Raw genomic sequence first — 20,343 nt, forward strand, 5'->3', positions numbered from 1 at the left:
TTGTTGTGAGTGTGAATCATTTTTCAACAGTAACAGCCTGTTAATATCCCACTACTGTGCTAAGGCCTCCTCTCCCTTTTGAGGACAAGGTTTGGAGCTTATTCCACCACGCTGCTGGGTTGGTAGAATACACATGTGGCATAATTTTAATGAAATTAGACACATGCAGGTTTCCTCACGATGTTCAAACTTAACACACATTAATAATGATTACAAAAATTTCAAACATTTTCATTTAAATTTTTTATATAAATCATCATTTACTTTTAAACATAATATATTGTAAGATATTAAAATTTTAAATATATTTTATAGATGAAATGATACTGTACAAATTGTTCGCTTATCATAAACGATAATCACGGTCAAATTAGCACCAGCACCATCAAGTTTCAGAAGCTATGGTGATCAATCCAGGAGAACAGAGCAGACAGATGATTTACATAATTAATAAAAGGGGAATGATTTGCTCAAACCCAACTCTGGGCAGTCTTCCTTTTCTATTTCCGAGTTATTTACCACTTTTACTATAATTTGTTTTATATCTTGTTTCAGGTAGTGTTGGTGTTCATTCTGAGTATAGCATCGCTCATCATCTACTTCATCGACGCGTCCAGGTAATCAACATTCCTAAAGCTAGATTAGTTGCAAATTGTAGCTAAAATATTAATTATTACGTATCTTATAATGCTGAATTCATAAGGAATACGTGAGTCCCAACAAATCAATGTGATCAAATGTTTGGCTGGATATAGTAAATGTTAGCTTCTGTATCAGGCTTCTGTTGATATTAGTCAAGATATGCCAAGATTTATCGACGAGAACTAAAGTCTGTTTATATTATTATACTTGTATGCTTGTATATATATGTGCACTCAATAGTAACGCTTTATGTGTATTATAAAACCGTATTACACTTTGTAAATTGAAAGCTAAACGTTAGTTAAGCCATCGAATTGCAATGTATGTTAGTGTCGTATATAGTTGATGTTGTGATCAAATGGTTCAGCTACCGATGCTTCGTGGGTAACGGCTCTTATACTGGTCTTGACTAGTATCCAACGAACCATGCAGCTGATGTCTGTATTAGAAGCTTATGTGTGTATGTCGTCCGATTCACTTTGTTCATGATGCAATCGAATTTTTCTTTTCTAGTGAGGAGGTGGAGCGATGCCAGAAATGGAGCGACAATATTACCCAGCAGATCGACCTTGCCTTTAACATATTTTTTATGGTCTACTTTTTTATACGAGTAAGTGGGAAAGTGATCGTGGTGCATAAATTTTCACGATCGCCATTATAATACAAAAAGAAAACACATCGTTAGTAACAATTTTCATTACTCGTTAACAAGATATATCCTTCACGGATGCGATTGATTTTCTCAATATAAGGAATCCGTTCACAATAGGATCGGAATATCGCACACATCCTCTATTTGATTTCCGACGACGATGCGGTTACGTTTAACTTGCTTTTCCTGTTGAATAGTAAACGAGACTTGGTAAAATCGCACTTTATATTTTGTTGTTAATTTTTTTCAAGTTATACATCAAAAGCACGTGTTCAAAGTCAATAGGTACTTCTATATTATTACCTATGGCTAAGGATATGCGGCGGTCAATTGTAACTAAATAATCAATACAATGATTACTCATTCAATCGAACAAAAGGTCACAAAATCCAAACACCAACAAATATTAACTCGTCAAAAAAAAAAGAAAATTGCTCGTCATAGTCGATGGCAATGTAAGAATATTTCTTAGTATGCGCAAGTAACTAGGACACAGTATAATACTATTGTAGTTACTATCGTATATATTGTTTATGATATGTATAAATTTTTCAAAATAAATAAATAAATATTACCATATCGCCAATGTCTATGGGCGGTGGTGACCATTTACGATTAGGTATATCATTGGCTCGTCCGCCATTCTATATAATAAAAAAAAATTAATTGTTTTTTAAACTTATTTTTATTTATATATTAATTACACTAAACTGGTCAATAGCTATCAAACAACAAAAAAAAGAGACTTGGTTGACAAAAGGAGGAGAGAAAGCCACTGTTTATTCCTTGCCTATTTATATATAGATTCTAATACATGTTTTTCTTTTTCAGTTTATAGCAGCTAGTGACAAATTATGGTTCATGCTCGAGATGTATTCATTTGTAGATTATTTCACGATACCCCCATCCTTTGTATCAATATACTTGGATAGAACGTGGATTGGTAAGATGTTTATTTTTTCTTGTTTATCAAGCAATAAGTATATTTCGAGTCATATATGTCAGACAACATAGTTAATTTCGCATTTATATGAGTCTTTTTCGTTCATATCGAATGGTTTTGTTGCTTTTAGTCAACGTTTGATTCGCTTTATTCAATGATTTTTAGAATTTAAATATTTCATCATAATGATTATACTGAATAAGCTCTAAACCCTCTCCTTAAAAAGGGAGAGGATGCCTTAGGACAGCAGTGGGACATTCACAGGCTGTTAACTGATTATCTGAAATAATTTTGACTTTGTAAGGTAGTTGAATAAAATATTATGTGATATTTTTGAGGGATTTCTGGAATAAATGATATATTTTTGGTTTTATTTTATACGTTTCCCTAATATTTGACAAAAAAAAATTACAAGCAATTTGCAGATATTTTACTTTGCATAATACGTATTCCCCTCCTCTTACAACCCGGGTTCCTTCAAACGAGGCGTGAAGAGGCATCTTGCGGGCCGGCAAGGCGAAGGCGGCTAGTGCAGAACGTTTTTCCCGTCTGTACTGTCCGTCGTCGCGTTTGGACTCTACTACCACTTACCATCAGGTGGAGTAGAGTCATTTGCCCTCCCCGCGATATAAAAAAAAAAAAAAAAAAACGCTCAATTTTAAAGTATAATTAAAAAATATACATATATATGTATGTATGTGTGTTCTAACCGAATTTAGGTTACCATTATAAATATTAAATCAATTGTTAGTAAAATAGTATTTTATAAAATTAAAATTTATCTGTTGTTATTATTTTATAAAACTAGTAGTTCGTATGAGGATGAAAAACATGTCTGTAAAATGGAAATTTGTCATTTGTTGTTTTATCAAATGCCAGGATTCCGTTCCGTTCTAAATAATCAACGTTTATTTCAGGGCTAAGGTTTCTCCGAGCTCTACGCTTAATGACCGTGCCCGATATTTTGCAGTACCTCAATATATTAAAGACATCGAGCTCAATTCGTTTGGCGCAATTAGTTTCTATCTTTATATCGGTATGGCTCACAGCAGCCGGCATTATTCATTTAGTAAGTTGATTTATCGTATAATATATAATACTTTTGATCAAATATGAATAATTTGAGTCAGCACGTTATGCCAGCGTTTTCGTTCGCCTAGACGATGGATGATATTCATGTTTTGGCCCTTAAAATATATATATGCTGTTCATAAACAAGTCTCACTAATATCTTTTCAGGGTGATATTACGTGCCCAAATATAAAAATGGACAATATTAAAAAAATATTGTTGATCTCAAAATCTTTATAATGACACGCACTTATCACTTTTATCGTATGTATATAATTAAAAACAAGAAGATATATATATTTTTTGTTACAGTTGGAAAACTCTGGCGATCCATTAGACTTCGACAATGCACAATCATTGTCTTACTGGACGTGTGTGTACTTTCTAATAGTCACAATGTCCACTGTAGGTTACGGTGATGTGTTCTGCCACACTGTACTTGGCAGAACATTTTTGGTTTTTTTTCTCCTCGTCGGCTTGGTAAGTTTCATTCCCTTTGTTTATTTACTAACAGATAAATATTTATTCTAATTAAATTTGAATTCACAAAATTTCTTTAAGTTAAATATTGCAAGGAGGTGCAAGTCAAAAGTTGTTTAAGCCTTCCGATGGTAAATGTTTCGCATCCTAGGACGAGACAAGGTTTATATATCGTACCGCGCTACGCTTGCGATTCCTTGCATTCAGCCCTTCTGAATAACAAAGCAAAAGGAAATATAATGATTCTTTCATAAGATTACCATAATAGCTCACATGGGACTTGGTAGAGATCTATACTTACTGGTTTAACGCACAGCTCGTTGAATGACCGTAAGCCTGATTAGTGCACTCACTAGAGCATGTCAAGTAACTCGGCTGAGAGACGAGGCCGCAACAGCCCGTCTTATCGGTGGTCGCCGTTAAATGTGCAACCTTCTAACTTCCCGCTTTCAAAGGAGCATCTATCGAGACGAGCTTCACTTCGACCGATATTTTAATTGCATGAATGTTTTCTTTTTTTCTTTTGCTTTGTTATGTGATTACCACCAAAGTGCCGCCAGAGGATCTCTCAACTGTCAAGCTTTAATATCGGACATGCGTGCCGTACACGTGCGTACGCGCACACGGGGTCACGAATCACGAGTCACCCACCGGGGACAGTGGTACGAGACGAGCCTCGGCTCGCAGTAGTCGGAGTGGAGGCGCCTAGCCGCGCGCCGTGTGCCCCGCGCCGCGCGCGTCCCTCCCCTCCCACCTCGCGATCTCTGCATGCGCACCTGTGCCTGGCTGTGTTCAGTTGCTCACATCACCGGTAGACACACACGTTCCTTTTATTTTATTTTCGCTCCGCTATCGGCTACATTTACGATACGTCACCATAGTTTTACCGAGACTCGAGGTGGACATTGTCGTGCAGCACACGATGGTGTCCGCGCGCAGACTCGATGTTCGATCGACACCATGGTCTGTTGCAGGCAATGTTCGCTAGTAGCATTCCTGAAATTATAGAGCTGGTAGGAAGTAGGTCCAAGTACAGTGGCGAGCTGAAGCGTGAACATGGAAAAAGGTATCAATTTGATGTATAAATTGAATCGAGAGCGAAAGCGACTCACTCTGTGGCACGCGCGTTTCGGTAGCCGCTCGTCGCGTCTGCCGTGTCCGGTCTGAATCGCTCGAACTCTCCGAGACGATGTGGAATCATCACCTCTACAAAAGCTTGCTCAGTGCCGTCAGATGTATTGTGTTATCTACTCGCGCACACCCGTCTGCCACGCGGGCGGGCCGAGGGTGGATCTCGCTTCTACGTCACTCAGCGCCTTGCGTTCGTAAGTGAGGCCGGAGCGAGACCATCCCTGCGACTGCCCGGGACGGCTGGCTCGTGTGCGCGCACTACCATGCGTCTATACCGAATGCCCATCGTCTTAGTTTAGTAACCGGCGATACCGATTTCTTTTTAAGTTCTGTTCATCGATAGTTAGCGTACGTATCCAGGCCTTGCATGTCCCCGGTCACGAGTCCCGTCACGGCTTGCCGTCATGTAGCTCCCGCTAGCGTAGCTCGGCACGGCACCCAAGTCCCGCACCCGTCCACACCACGCCACAGCCACACGCAGACAGACGACACTCAAGCCACACAGCCTTGTGCGAGCGCGAGGGTTCACGGCCGCGGGCCGGGGCCGGGGGGGCGGGCGCGCGGGGGGGCAATCGCTCACCTCACGGTGTTTGCTGTGTATCGTAGGCTGTGTTCGCCAGCTGGATCCCCGAGATCACGGAGCTGGCGGCGCAGCGGAACAAATACGGCGGCCGGTACAACAAGGACGTCCGCCGCAGGTACCCTGCTCTCACGCCCCCGCTCCACAGGCTTCCTCTCACGGTTTCGATCTGACTTGGTTGATTGAATGCGGAGTTTGCTAATGAAATTTATTAATCCTTCACTAGAATCGGTCTCTCGGTGCCGTGGCGCATGCTCGAAGAGTTAGCTCCCGGCGGCCGCGCCCCTCTCCCCGTACACGAGAGACAGGCGCGCGGTCGACCGACGCACTACTACATGCCTTTTTTCGTAAAATACACTCGAGATATCATTGAGCTTTTTAATCCTTCTAACGAGACTAGATCTGGAGAGAGCCGATGTAAAGTTTTGTAATGCTGTCGATGAAGTAGTGTTTGGTTTGTTCGCTTGCACACGATGCCTGTCGCCACGCTGTAGCGCTAGCTCCGGCACCTCGCCACGAGTCCCGAGATCACACACAGCCAGTGCCCGCGCTCGTGCGCCCGCGCGCCCCCCCGCGGCCCGCTGAGGCCGCCGCGCTCTGCGCTCCGACCGACTGTTCGCCGCGCCGCGCCCCGCCGTCCGCGCCGCGCTGCTCCGCCGCCGCGTCGAAGCGAGCCGCCCGCACCGCGCGCGCTGGCGGCTCACTTCCGCGCCGCTCACTACTCACTTGACTTGAATGTGAATGTCTTGTTTTGTCTGTCGGCGTTTAGGCGATATTTGCCAGTTGTATCCCAGAGATAATTGACTTAATCGGCACTAGACCCAAGTATGGCGGCACCCTCAAGAATGAGCGGGGACGCAGGTGAGCCGCTGTCTTCAATCCGTTCCGTTGAATGTGTTCCGTGTTGTAAATCTATATCTTCCTTTTCCTCTCTTAGCACGCTTCTGTGTTCTCACTTTATCTTTGGCGGGACGCAAGTCCCGCGAGTTTCTTTGTTTTTGAGTCGATATTGATTGTAAATTATCTGTGAATTGGTATTGATTCAGTTGAATAGTATAAAGCAGATAGTGGCTAGTGTAAACGCTCGTCAAATAGGTATCATTATTATTTTCTGTTAGTATACCGTACGTACGTAATGAGGAATGTTTATGGTAATCGTAAAGCTTAGTTACGTCGAGATAAATGTTGAGTGGTACAGTAGTGTGTTGTTGGAGTTGTCGTGTACCAGTCGACAGCTCCTCGCGTCGTGCGCTTCAGCGCGCCGAGCGGAGCCCCGGGCCCTCAGCCCGCGGGGGGCTGTTGATACGATCCGAAGCCCTTGCGACCTAGTGAGTGTCAACCGCTCGCTTCCTTCTCTACTTCCCTGCCTGCACGTCTAATGTAAATGTACTGTACTCGTAATGTTGGCCCTCTTTCATGTTTTGTAATTGTAATGTACTTTTTGAATCGATCCCTCGGTTATTTAGTGTTATGTATTATTAACATATAAATTCATAGAGCGTGGCAAGGCTGTGTGCATTGAGGACATTTTTAATGCCAAATTAGTTTAGTTCTCGACATACCATCAGTCATGATTGACATCATAATAGAAATTAAAGTACACGAATCATTCATACAAGATTTCAATTATAAATATTTAAAGATTGTTTGCGAATTTATGCAGCCATAACAAGTAGATTGTTACGTTTTATGATCAAAATGACTTCAGTTCCTTTGCCACACCTTAGATGAATTAATAGATTGCATGTTGTGTTTAGTTCTTGCCGTCTTGTATTTGATCTTTTTATTTTCCTTATAAATACTAAATTATCTTCCGTGTTTGTCCAGTTTTAACGGTTGCTCCACTCTCTTTATCTTTTTGTATATATTCTAACTCACCAACCTCCATCATTGTCTATACATTTTACTATCTTCCCACACCCACACCCAAATCTCATGCCGTGCCTGACCCTTTTTTATCGAACTTATAAAGAATTGAGTCATGATTAAAAATATTTTTAAACAACGCAATATATACAATAATGATTTATAGTAAAAACCGTACTGAGAGGCAAGCTTTTAAGTACTCGTTCCGCCTTTTTTTACTTACCAACAATCAATATTTATCTAAAGACAATTGGGAATGTAGTTGCTTAAGACTGATCATAAATATTATTCAAGTAAATCGTTCGATATGATGTGCTATATTCTTATTATTGTCTATAGATATAATTTTCGGACATTCACCTTGAAGTCACAATTGTATCGACTCTTTAAAACGGTTTTCGATAAAAACCAAAAAACAAACATTAATATTTACTCGTATCATATAAAATCCTACCTTACGCGAGTTCGCTTTGGGACTGTTGATGTAGTGATAATCATTTTGGAAAAAAAAAATCATTTGTTGTCGTCATAATTTCGTTGATTTTGTGATTAGTGCGGTAGATAGCTACAAAATCCTGAACGAAACTGAGATTGTTCATTTATTTGTGATAATCGCTTGTTGTTGTTACCTTTGACTAATTGATTGCTATAAGTAAAACTTCATTAATTAATTCAATCACAAATTAATGAACAAAGCTGATTGTAAATTATGGAGGTTACTAATAAAGAAGGTCTTTATTTGGTGAGTTTAAAATGAGATTATACCGTTTTGCTAATGATTTGGCATAATGTGAACTAAAATCAAACGAAGGCCTTGTTATAGTTTCTTGTAGTCGTATCACGCTTGTGTCATTTGTGTTATTATTTAACACTGTGAAAACGTCATTAACTTTTAATAAATTATTGTCTTTGATGAGGTTTCGAGTGTTGAATAATAAAAACTAGAAATTGCTGTACTTCTTTCTTTCTTTTACTTTGACAAAACCTATAGCTTTTGTGAAACTTGCTTTTTATATATACTTCTAAAATTATAATTTGTTTTATTATTAGCTTCAAATCTTTTAGTTTTTTTTCTTTCGCTCTTATTTATTGAAACTATCAGTTACAAACTTAAAGTAAATAATAAAGGCTAAGTTAAACAATACAGCTTTGACTGCTTCTTTCCTTTACTCATAATTATCATAATAGATCAATTTGAATGACAATTGTTATTTGTACTTTAATATATTTGTACGATTTCAGGCATATTGTCGTATGTGGACATATAACGTACGAATCCGTGAGCCATTTCTTAAAAGACTTCCTACATGAAGACCGAGAAGACGTGGATGTAGAGGTTGTTTTTTTACACAGGTAATATAACTATTTATATAAATATTAGTAAAAACTTTAAGCAGAGACATAATAGTAATACTGTCTGATTAGAATTAGTCCAAGATGAGCACAAAACTATGGTATACATGATATTAAAATATTATTGAACGGCAGCTTAAGACAGTTATATGGTGGTGAAACATGTATGGTCAAACGACGCTTTCAGAAAGGAGCCTGACTTAGAGCTGGAAGGTCTCCTGAAGCGTCACTACACCACCGTCGAGTTTTTTCAGGGTACAATGATGAATGCCGTCGACCTTGAGCGAGTCAAGGTTAGACTAAGACCGAATAGCGCAGGCAATTAGATAACGCACGGCCCTACTTATTTATCATTGATACGCGTCTAATCGAACCAATATTTTTATTCATTTATGTGCATTTTACGGAGTTTTTCTTCTGTAAAGGTGCTGATTCATAGTCACAGTAGGATTTATCACTTTGGTAATTTTATCTTGTGGTTCTTTTAATGCAATCATTGCTTGCACGGTGGGACTGGGGTGCCTCATCGGCCAGTAGGGGGTGCTCCCGTCCTACCCCACTACTGCATATTATGGTAACTAGAGTTGCATGGGAACGTCGGCCTGCGACAGGCGGCGGACTGGCCTAAATCTTGTCCGTAAAGTTAACTAAGCGTTGCTGGCAGGAAACCGCCCGACCTGGAGCTCGAAGGCCTGTTCAAGAGACACTTTACCACTGTGGAATTCTTTCAAGGCACCATTATGAACCCAATCGATCTACAGAGAGTAAAAGTAAGTAGTACTGCACAAACGACAATGTGATATTTTGGGCGTGGTGTCGGATGCTGTGCAGACTGTCTTTTCTATAGACGTAGGACGATGCTCGTTCAAACCTATTATACGAGAAGACGTTCTATCGTTCGAGTGATGTTAAATTCCCTTCTAATGCCATGACTTAAAGGCTGTTTGTGTGGCTATCGCTAATGTTGTTAATATATGTGTGGATGTCCCGCACGAGCTCGTCTGGAGTCGCTCCCGGCGCGCGTCTTTCCCTTGTCGTGGTGACGCTCCGGCCCGGCCATATTTTGTGTCTGTTTGTACCTAAACTGGGTGTTGTGTGCGAGTTTGGCCACTAAATGTACTCTAAACAATCGATATTACCTTGTACTATACAAGTTTACAAACAGTGCTAAATTAATAAATTCATTAATAAATTGGCATTAATGGTTGCCGTCGAAAGAGTTTCCTTTTCAAAATTGGCTTTTAGTAGATTAAAGTACAAATGTCGATTGTCGATATTGTCGAGTGTTTACGGTAAGTCTAGATGCATGGCTTGGTTAAATGCTTTAGTAAGTTGGATGTCATGTACAAAACCATCTGCTTCTTATAATAAAGTAACTAATGCGACATCGATTTATGAAAACGTTAGTCATACGCATTCGTTATTTTTATTTGTAACCCGACGCTAGCTCTTCCATGTTGTAGAACTTACCCTTCGCTTGTGTCAGTATTTAGATAATTATAACTTAATGATGTTTCTTAATGTTGTATCATTTAAGAAAGTTAAAAGAATATTCATTTTTTCTTGATCTAATTATGAAACTGGGTAAGTACATTTCGCATTATTTTCACAATAGGTTCATGGAATAAGAAAAAGTTTTTTACCTATTTGTAATTCAAGGTATTTAGTATTTTTACTTCAAATCAATCTCCTACACAATGGTAAATGACACTTAAGTTTTAAGATCTATTTAAATAATATTAATAATTAAACTGCATTCATGAAAACTATCATATTTTATAAATATTATAATATTAATAATGTTATTTAGGTGCACGAAGCTGACGCATGTTTAGTATTAGCCAACAAGTATTGCCAAGATCCCGATGCGGAGGATGCTGCGAACATCATGAGGGTCATTTCCATTAAAAACTATTCAGATGACATCAGGGTTATAATCCAACTGATGCAGTATCATAATAAGGTATTTGGATTGAATTAAGAAAAATCCTTATTTTTAATTATAATACTTACAGTTAAGTAAAGTAACAGCTTGAAAATGCTGTGTTTGCCACCTCAACTTTTTCAGGAAACAACTTAATTCCACCACGTTGTTCCCATCTGGGTTGTGGATACACATGTGGCCGAAACACATTCTGCTTATACATGTGACTCATGATGTTTTCCTTCATCCCTTCACTTATCAAACATAAGTGAAAGAATGAAGGAAAACTTCAAATAATCCAAAAAAATGGAATAACTTTATGAAAACTATTATTTAAATTTATATATTTTTTCAAACTTCTTTTAGGCCTACCTTCTCAACATTCCGTCGTGGGATTGGAAGCAAGGCGATGACGTCATCTGTTTGGCGGAATTAAAGTTAGGTTTCATCGCACAGAGCTGTCTAGCGCCCGGTTTCTCCACCATGATGGCAAACCTGTTCGCTATGAGAAGTTTTAAAACGGTTAGTTCATTGAACTTTTCACTCGTCTGTTTTAATCTCACCTGAAACAATCAAAGGCTCGACGAATATAATTCGAAGACTGAGGAGAGCGATTCTTACTGCAAAACTTTACTTTATGTAGTTGATTATTATGCCTGCAGACCCTAAGCTCCTTGATTTCAAAACCCCGAGAATTAAAGATACAGAGTAAGAAAGTCGTTGGTGATGCGCTTCAATTCTTTGAATTGTTTTGAATAGTCAGCGAGTGAGGGAATAGAGAACGCATCTGTGTTTGTTAATACTGCAATATCTCCTGCGGGGAAACCCGCGCTCGTCTATTTTATCTTATAACGTGTCGTAACGAATCGTATGCGGAATTTTCGCAGTCCCAACGAAAGGCTAAATGGAGTTATGACTACAAAAGAGGTACCGGCATGGAGATGTACACGGAGACACTCAGTTCATCTTTTATTGGAATGCAGTTCAGGCACGCAGCGGAGTAAGTGAAAGAGAACGCTTGCGAGCTGACGAGTCAACGTTACGAATTGAACTTTTATACCGGTTCAATGTCCAATCCATAATGACGTCAAATGTCGTCACTAACCGTCAACCAATACACAACTACACAGCTTTTCATATCGTTTTGCTTACGATCTGATTGTTCTTAGGTCAATTTTCCCAAGTTCCCAAATTAGCACAAAATAACTTGATTGTATGACAATAAATAGATTAGTAACTATAGGATTTAGGTAGAAAATACTAATATTGTAAAATATTTGTCCAATGTAAAATTTTTATCTACAAAAGCGGCGGGCACATTAGCAATGTTAACACGTCTGTGATTGGCTATGACTAACTCGGCACGAGCTTCAGCGTCTCCGTATTGGTTGATTGCAGTCCCCCGACACGCAAGCTTGGCAGAACGATTACCTGCAGGGTACGGGGTGCGAGATGTACACGGAAACTCTGTCGACATCCTTCACTGGAATGAGCTTTCCACAAGCGAGCGAGTAAGACCTATAGAATCCTACAAATCCATTAATTTCATTTAGTATTTAATGCTACCTGCTTTTACTTTAACAATTACTACTTAAATTGTATAAATAAAAAATCACTGTAAATAATATTGTAAATTTCAGAATGGTGGATTTTTCATTACTATTTTTATAAAACATAAACATCCAGAATCTACTTTAAGTGAACAGTATTTATTATAACAAATGTATATAAACCTAACCTCTAAAAGAAATAATGTAAAAATATAATTTATAAATACTATCCAACAAAAATGTTTAGTAAGATATAATAAAAAGAATTACCATATTATTAACGTAAAAATATATAATCAATAAAGGAATTGATTTCTCGCAGATTATGCTTCACAAAGTTGAAACTTCTGTTGCTGGCGATCGAAATCAAAGGGGAAGAAGGTACAGACAGCAAGATCTCGATAAATCCAAGAAATGTGAAGATACATGCTAATACTCAAGGCTTTTTTATCGCCCAATCCGCGGACGAAGTTAAAAGGTAAGATTTGATTGCAAAATTTAAAATCTATTTCGAATAAATATTACTTGTTAATTTCTTACATTTTGTAATTTCAGAGCTTGGTTCTATTGCAAAGCGTGTCACGAAGACATCAAAGACGAAACTCTCATCAAGAAGTGCAAATGCAAAAATTGTAAGATCCTTGCTTTCTTAGATAAAGTCATTCTGTTTTATGACAACGACAAATATATGATGTTAATAATATATATAAAAAAATGTTAATGTATATGAATAATAAAATTCTGTGACATTCTTTCTGGAAACGTAATATCGCTTGCTGTGTTTTAATGAACACATTAATTTTTCACTTTTTTCTAATTGATTTGTATGTATGTCACGTATTATACTCCAGGAATTTGTACACAGCGTCTATACGTCACACAATTTATCCTTTACTTGTAAGACATTAATTCAATATTCGGCTAAAATTTTAGTGACCGCGCACCAGCGGAAGGTTGGAGCCGACATAGGTAACTTGCACCACACATAAGCATACAGATTGTCGTTTTTCAATTTATTTTCATGTCTATATAATTTTGAGTTGCTTTAGTGGTGTTGCGTCCGTACCTCACAGACTGGATCGGCTGCAAAGCGTTCTTGATCCGTGCTCGTTACACCCTATATTAGCGATCATTGTGTTTGTCTGCTCGCTCGTGAATGGATATGCCATATGCCAAATACAATAAAGCACTCTGACACTATATCATCTTCTATGCCTCTTGAGAAATATCTCACTATGTACTGAATTGTTTCGATTGAGAGTAACCAGTGCATCATTCAATATTATAGAAACACCACAAACGCAAAACAAAAATTAAGTTTTTCACCTTTTTGCAATGATTTTCTGGTGCACAATTTAGATTCAGCTGGTTCGAGATAAGGCGTAGATATAAATTGACATGATGCACTTCAGAGCCCATTCCGGCATATGCATGAAACTGAAGTAGAGTTGAATTTCGCAAAGCAACTTGCACTTTCATTTATTCCCGAACACTTAGTTTAAACACTACGTCTATAACACAAATCCATGAAAGCATGTCTCAGAAAAATCAGAGTGAAACAAAGACGCTAAAATTATCATGGGGAGTGAGCTTTAAAACGATATAAAGGCTTCATACGACAGTCCCGGCTTGTCTTTGCTAATAGCAGTGACTAACGCTCGGTCGAGAGATACGGTCGCTACTCATTATGATATCATCTGCAAGCCTAGTAGAGTCAAATTGAAAATCTCCCATTACACGATTATCAAAAATCCAACCGTCCGAAATTTGGAGATCAAAAATTTGATTCTTCTAGTTCTAACATCAAATCCCCAATCAGCCGAACAGGAATCAACGATACAGCCTTCGTATGTGTCAGTGTTTGCATTTTTCCAGATGTCGGAATGATGATGATGCAGACGGGGATGGTGAAACAAAGTGTTAATACATATCGAAATGTCGACGGTACGGAGCATTGAACTGTGCAAATTACCGTACCTCACAATATTAGTTTTATTGCATTAACTAACAAGCGCTCAAAATTATTATAAGATTGGGCTAAAGTATGCTATTTCACCAGGGAGCGATACACGCAAATAGAAGAAAGCAATGCTACCACGCGAACATAACTGCGATATGCTTGACAGTAAACAAATAATAGGTTTCAAGGGGGACGCTATCGATGTGCTTTTGGATACCAATAACCAATACTAAATCATTAATACAAATTATAACAGAATTTTTGATAACATCATGATACTAGGATTACATAAAAGTGATTAATTCTTTGGGAATTGGTTACCAAAAGTCTGTTTCATATTTTAGCCACCTAATAAATAAGACAAAATGAAAAGCTTTGCATCTCTGTCTGCATATATACATATTATATATATATATATATAATTTAATTTTATTTGCCTTAATCTCCTGTCCAGATGTCCTAAAATAAACAGGATTAAATGTAATTTAATAAGTGAGCAATAAACATTTGTTTCTCAATTCAGTGGCTACATTCAGGAAAGGCGTACGAGCCGTCCAGATGGTTGGCCGGGCAAGTACGTAACTATTGTGTATACGTTTCAATGTATATGTCGATGTGGTGTTACGATGCGATGGTGTCGGTGGTCGCAACTCGCACGCACCAACAATTATAGCAATATCGTGTCCTGTTATCATTGTCTTGTATACGTTATCTATGTGCATTTTATACAGCAGTTAGATGTTTCGCCTCTCTATTAGCCGTAAACATAGAGAGAAATATGTGATGTAATTTTATTTTGGTCTTGTTAATGTTAAATTTTATCGTATCAATATGAAAATGTACTTAGGTGTATATTTGATCCTTATATTTTCTGCATCGAAATAGTCCTTCCGAAATGGATGTTGTAACGTTATAGTTTTTAAACGTGCTTATAATTATTAAAGTGAAATTTTAATTGTCATCATCTTGCGTAGGGAACGTTTTATTAATATTAGATGGCCCCGCCTCGATAGAAATAAAAGGACCTTGCAGTGGTTAATCAGTGCCTCAAATTCCGTCGAAAATATGGTATACGCTACTTTACACCGTGTAAGATCTCAAAAAATCATTATTAGAGCTCGATTCATATTAAATATTAGAATACTAGAAGGCTCAAAATACCCCAAATGTCATCTCTTTAATTCTCATTCCATTCCCACTAACATTAGTCATGATTGCATTTTTAAATTAATCAGTCTAAAATACAAATGTTTTTTAACAGTAGTGTAGTTATAGATTCACACAAGCTTGTCTAATAAATGTTTTATTGTTGTCTGTTACTTTAGATATAGCGTGTTGCATGTGAATGTTTTGAGTATTGTCTATTCTAAATTTAAATGAATAAATATTGATGTTTTCTTCACTGTAAATTTGTCTTTTAAAAATCAGTTTCACCTTTCTTAAAAAAATATTTCAAAGAAGCAAAATGAGTTACTTCGTTAAATTATAAACATATATTTCTTAACTTGTGAGAATTTAACCGTTTGAATTATATCAATGAAGTATTCGAATATATATAAATACATTAAATCATATAGTTTGTACTTGCAATCGAGGTGAAACCGATTGTCATCTTTTTAATATAAATGTACTCGTATCTCATTAAAGTTCGTCATACAACTTTGTTTAACAAGTACATTTGTAGGTTGTTTTATCGATTGAGTGGTGTATCGGAATGCGAACTTGTGCTGATGTTTTGCAGATGACCACCATCCTCCCCCCACCTTCACGCCGCCAGAGTTGCCCAAGAAGGTCCATGTTCGAGGTACATCTCAGGCTCAAGGGACTGAGTGATTTTTTATTTTCCTTATACTTTCTCATCGGCCAACACATTTACAGCCAGATGCTTACCCATAGGCTAAAGAGTTGCACTTAGATGCTTCACCACGCCTTTTCATAGCGAGCACCAGATGGCTTATGGAAGCCATTGGAAGGTCTAAACTTGCTTTCACTAAGCATGACCCCATAGACAAACTCACGCTCGTGCGAGCGATATCCTCCCATTGAAAAGTTTAGGTTTCACGTAAAAAATGAAGACCTGATATTGACACAACCAGACAATAACTTTGTTTTGCATCACATTTTCTTTTCACGTGGCGAATATAGACTGAAGTAAGAAAATCATTGATCTATGCTTCTTGGTTAACTCTAAAGCGGATCTATTCATTTCTGGTTTGTATCCTAACGCCAGGCTTGTGGATCTGTGTCATGGCATTGCATCTAAATGTTTTTTTAATCATCTCTATTGAATGATCTGTTATAAAGCTTCTTGTCTTAGAATTTTGTAATTTATGTTCTATAAATAAATTTCTTAATGGCAAATTAATTTAATTAACTTAATGATTTGATAATAATTTTTGCTTTTTGAATTATTGTTTAAGGTGAAATCGCTAGGGAGAGGGGAGAAGATATTAGTCGTAAGTACATATATATACGTATATAGGATAAAAATATTTACTTTTCGAAAAGTAAAAATCTCAAAGAATATCATCCATCCGGTTTACAGTAACAGTAACAGCCTGTTAATATCCCACTGCTGGGCTAAGGCCTCCTCTCCCTTTTGAGGAGAAGGTTTGGAGCTTATTCCACCACGCTGCTCCAATGCGGGTTGGTAGAATACACATGTGGCAGAATTTCAATGAAATTAGACACATGCAGGTTTCCTCACGATGTTTTCCTTCACCGTTAAGCACGAGATGAATTATAAACACAAATTAAGCACATGAAAATTCAGTGGTGCTTGCCCGGGTTTGAACCCACGATCATCGGTTAAGATTCACGCGTTCTTACCACTAGGCCATCTCGGCTTCTTATTCGGTTTACGCTAATACCTAATGCGTGTGGAGTTACTTTACTCTACGTTGATTTTAATGCAAGATTTATTGATTTTATTGTAAAGCAGTAGACAATGTTTGTACTTTATTTGAATGGTTATTAGAATCCATAAATAAATTAGGAATATGTATAATGTAGTAATTGTCTATGGGTTCATCATAATGTTATTGATTCGATCTTTATACTTTGACATTACGCCAGAAGGCTGTGTGAATAGGGTCTGTGCCGAATGCCTTTACAGTAATATAGAATATATACACTGTATATAATATACTGAGGATGAAACCTGCACTGATGTTAATTAGATTCGACAATATATTTATTATAACCAACTAGTAATGACGAATCAAAAGTACTTCGAAGACTCGACTTAGCTTTGGATTAACTCATAGAAAGAGAAATAACGAACTAAACGGAAATGAAATGAAAAATATTTTCAGTGATAAATCGTAATCATCGGAGTGCGGCTCCAACGACCCTGCTGTCTCCGATGGCGAACCAGCTGATGAACACTACGACCACGAGGCAAGTCAACAAGGTCAAACCCAATGTCAACCGAGCACCGCCGGACACGTAAGTGGTTTATTCAAACTAGCTTCACTATATTTATATATAAATATATGTGTTTTCAGTTTTGCTTTACGTCTTAAATTGAAATTAATGAAAGGAAGTTAAAACAACACTTATAATTGTAATCTCAAGATTATTAATCTTTAATTCTGCGAAATTTTGTAAACATCTTATAATTTAATCAATTTTTCATTACTATTTAAAAAAAATTTGTGTTTTATACTCTAGCTTTTATTATATAGCAATTTTTCAGGATCCACAGAGGTAAAAATTAAATACCTACATAGTTTATAATAATCTAACATTTTATATAGGAAGAAACGTCACAAATTAGATGGATTATGATTAATTTAACTTAAAGAGGTATTATTATTGTTTTTTTATTTATATAGGTACAAAGAAGGAATACAACAGTTGTGTAAAATTTACTTGAAAAAAAAGTAGATTTAACGACATACATTTAATTAAAAATAAAGACTCAAATAACACATTAGTCATAACTAATCAAAAACCCTGTAAAAATTTGTTTATGTCAAATTAATTGCTGCTTTTTACAAGCATTTGATGTCTGCTGTTACTTAGCACGAAGTGCACTTTGTATGCACGGCACAATTATTTATGTATATCTCTGTCTAATGATTTGTCCTAACTGTGTTGCACTTTTACGACTCCTTATAACATTGGAGACGAAACTCTGGCCCTGTTTGCAGGAATACGCAAGACCAAGATACCAATTACCAAGCCTATCATCTAGCCTACGAAGTGAAAAAACTCATGTAATTTTTATAAAATTATATATCACTTAGTTATTTTCTGATATTCGTAGTTTTTTGTCTACATGACATTATTCTTTGAGTCTTGTAGAATGAAGCTATGCGTAGTACGTAGTTTTCGTTTTATGTAGTTCATTTGGAATGATTTTTTTTTCAATGTGTATTCACATTTCCGGACCGCACGGCACGTAATTATTCGTTGTTTGTAGAATGACGTTATAGTACTGATACTCGATGTTTGATTTTCGTTTACGAACTTGAATAGTGTAGAGTAGTTAAATGAGCACTGTGCAATTATTATATTATTTGCCAAATAATATTGTTTGATAATTTACGTTTTGTTTTTATCCTATAATACTCGAAGCAAATTCATTTAATTTTTTAATGGAAATTAATGCCAGTAAAAACTTGTGACTATATGTATAGTTTTAGCGATTTACTCTGTTAAGAAAATGCTTGGAGAATTACTTTTAGTATTTTATTTTAAACTTTCCTAATAATTAAATCAAACGCTAAAACGCCCACTTAAACAAAATCACCGAATAATTCAATAAGCAAGTTTTTAAAACATGCACAAGAATAAAAAAAATGTTTTTTTATTCATTATTGCACCGTGTAAAGTGACGCACGACTGACAGATATTCCAGCCACAAATACAAATGTCATTTTATTTTTCTTAATTCAGGCCAACGAGCAGAAGTAGTGGTGGCAATCAAAATAGCAATGGTGTTAGTCTGCCTGCCGGCCTAGCAGACGACCAGAGCAAAGATTTCGACTTCGAAAAGACTGAAATGAAATATGACTCCACAGGAATGTTCCATTGGAGTCCAGCGAGAAATTTAGAAGATTGTATATTAGTATGTATTATTTATATGATTCATACTCAAATAGGCTCTACCCATTACGTTGGAACCTTCCACAGAACTATAATTTATACATAAAATTATATTGTTGAGTGATAAAATGTAACACTAAATGTAACACTATGCAATATACAATAATTGGTACTTGACAAAGACAATAATTTATGAAAAAATAAATTAGGTTTTCGAAGTATTTATAAAATAATCTTATGATATATAATATTATGATTTTATAATAATTAATAACAAATTAAAACAGACTTATTGCTTAACAGGACAGGAATCAAGCGGCGATGACAGTGTTAAATGGTCACGTGGTAGTGTGCTTGTTCGCGGACCCGGACTCGCCTCTAATAGGACTCAGAAACCTCGTGATGCCGCTGCGCGCATCGAACTTCCACTACCACGAGCTGAAGCACGTCGTAATCGTGGGCAGCGTCGATTACATCAGAAGAGAGTGGAAGATGTTGCAGAATCTACCCAAGATTTCTGTTTTGAATGTAAGTTAGACAAAGTGATCATTGTTTTATAAATATTGTGATAACGGTATTGTTTTTTATACTAATGTAGTACAAAAAAGTTTTTAGCAATAGTATACTACGCCAATTAAGTGACAATAACGACAGCACGATCCGATACGACACGTCCGTTCCAGGGTTCACCGCTAAGCCGGGCCGACTTGCGCGCAGTGAATGTGAACCTGTGCGATATGTGCTGCATACTGTCAGCGAAGGTGCCATCGAACGATGACCCGACGCTGGCCGACAAGGAAGCTATCTTGGCTTCGCTGAACATCAAGGCGATGACGTTCGACGACACGATCGGCGTGCTGAGCGCGGGTGCGGCGGCCAACGGCGCGCCGCCCCCGCCCGGCGCCGCGCCCGCGCCCGTGCTGCTGCAGCGCCGCGGCTCGGTTTACGGCGCCAACGTGCCCATGATCACGGGTGAGCCTTCACACCTTTGTTGAAACCAGCATCAGTATCCTATATTGCTATGTTCCGGTTTGAAGAGATTCCGGTTAGAGAACTCGCCATAAAAGCCACAATATACGTCTTTATTTAGGTTTAGTGGTATCGCGTGTCAATACCAATGGGTAAAACTAATCACATAG

General features: G+C 37.5%; 1 protein-coding gene across 13 annotated transcripts in view; it reads left to right on the forward strand.

The window, feature by feature from the left end:
- LOC126769110 (calcium-activated potassium channel slowpoke) overlaps positions 1-20,343 on the forward strand; it is a 65,421-nt gene that overhangs the window by 41,768 nt on the left and 3,310 nt on the right. Inside the window, exons 2-23 of one of the 13 annotated variants that reach the window (XM_050487672.1) lie at positions 556-617; positions 1,156-1,252; positions 2,126-2,237; positions 3,155-3,306; positions 3,621-3,788; positions 4,763-4,854; positions 8,608-8,718; positions 9,383-9,488; positions 10,529-10,681; positions 11,009-11,164; positions 12,041-12,153; positions 12,515-12,670; positions 12,748-12,824; positions 14,068-14,136; positions 14,676-14,726; positions 15,894-15,956; positions 16,573-16,608; positions 17,467-17,599; positions 18,307-18,372; positions 19,055-19,226; positions 19,508-19,732; positions 19,888-20,176. In XM_050487672.1, coding sequence (XP_050343629.1) covers positions 556-617; positions 1,156-1,252; positions 2,126-2,237; positions 3,155-3,306; positions 3,621-3,788; positions 4,763-4,854; positions 8,608-8,718; positions 9,383-9,488; positions 10,529-10,681; positions 11,009-11,164; positions 12,041-12,153; positions 12,515-12,670; positions 12,748-12,824; positions 14,068-14,136; positions 14,676-14,726; positions 15,894-15,956; positions 16,573-16,608; positions 17,467-17,599; positions 18,307-18,372; positions 19,055-19,226; positions 19,508-19,732; positions 19,888-20,176 — 2,659 coding nt within the window. Of the gene's footprint in view, positions 1-555; positions 618-1,155; positions 1,253-2,125; positions 2,238-3,154; positions 3,307-3,620; positions 3,789-4,762; positions 4,855-5,525; positions 5,618-6,268; positions 6,361-8,607; positions 8,719-9,382; positions 9,489-10,528; positions 10,682-11,008; positions 11,165-12,040; positions 12,154-12,514; positions 12,671-12,747; positions 12,825-13,125; positions 13,162-14,067; positions 14,137-14,675; positions 14,727-15,893; positions 15,957-16,572; positions 16,609-17,466; positions 17,600-18,306; positions 18,373-19,054; positions 19,227-19,507; positions 19,733-19,887; positions 20,177-20,343 lie in introns of all 13 variants that reach the window. The other 12 variants (XM_050487664.1, XM_050487661.1, XM_050487660.1 and 9 more) reach the window with 12 other exon arrangements.

Source organism: Nymphalis io, chromosome 6 (assembly GCF_905147045.1).
Source record: "Nymphalis io chromosome 6, ilAglIoxx1.1, whole genome shotgun sequence".
Classification (NCBI taxonomy): domain Eukaryota; kingdom Metazoa; phylum Arthropoda; class Insecta; order Lepidoptera; family Nymphalidae; genus Nymphalis; species Nymphalis io.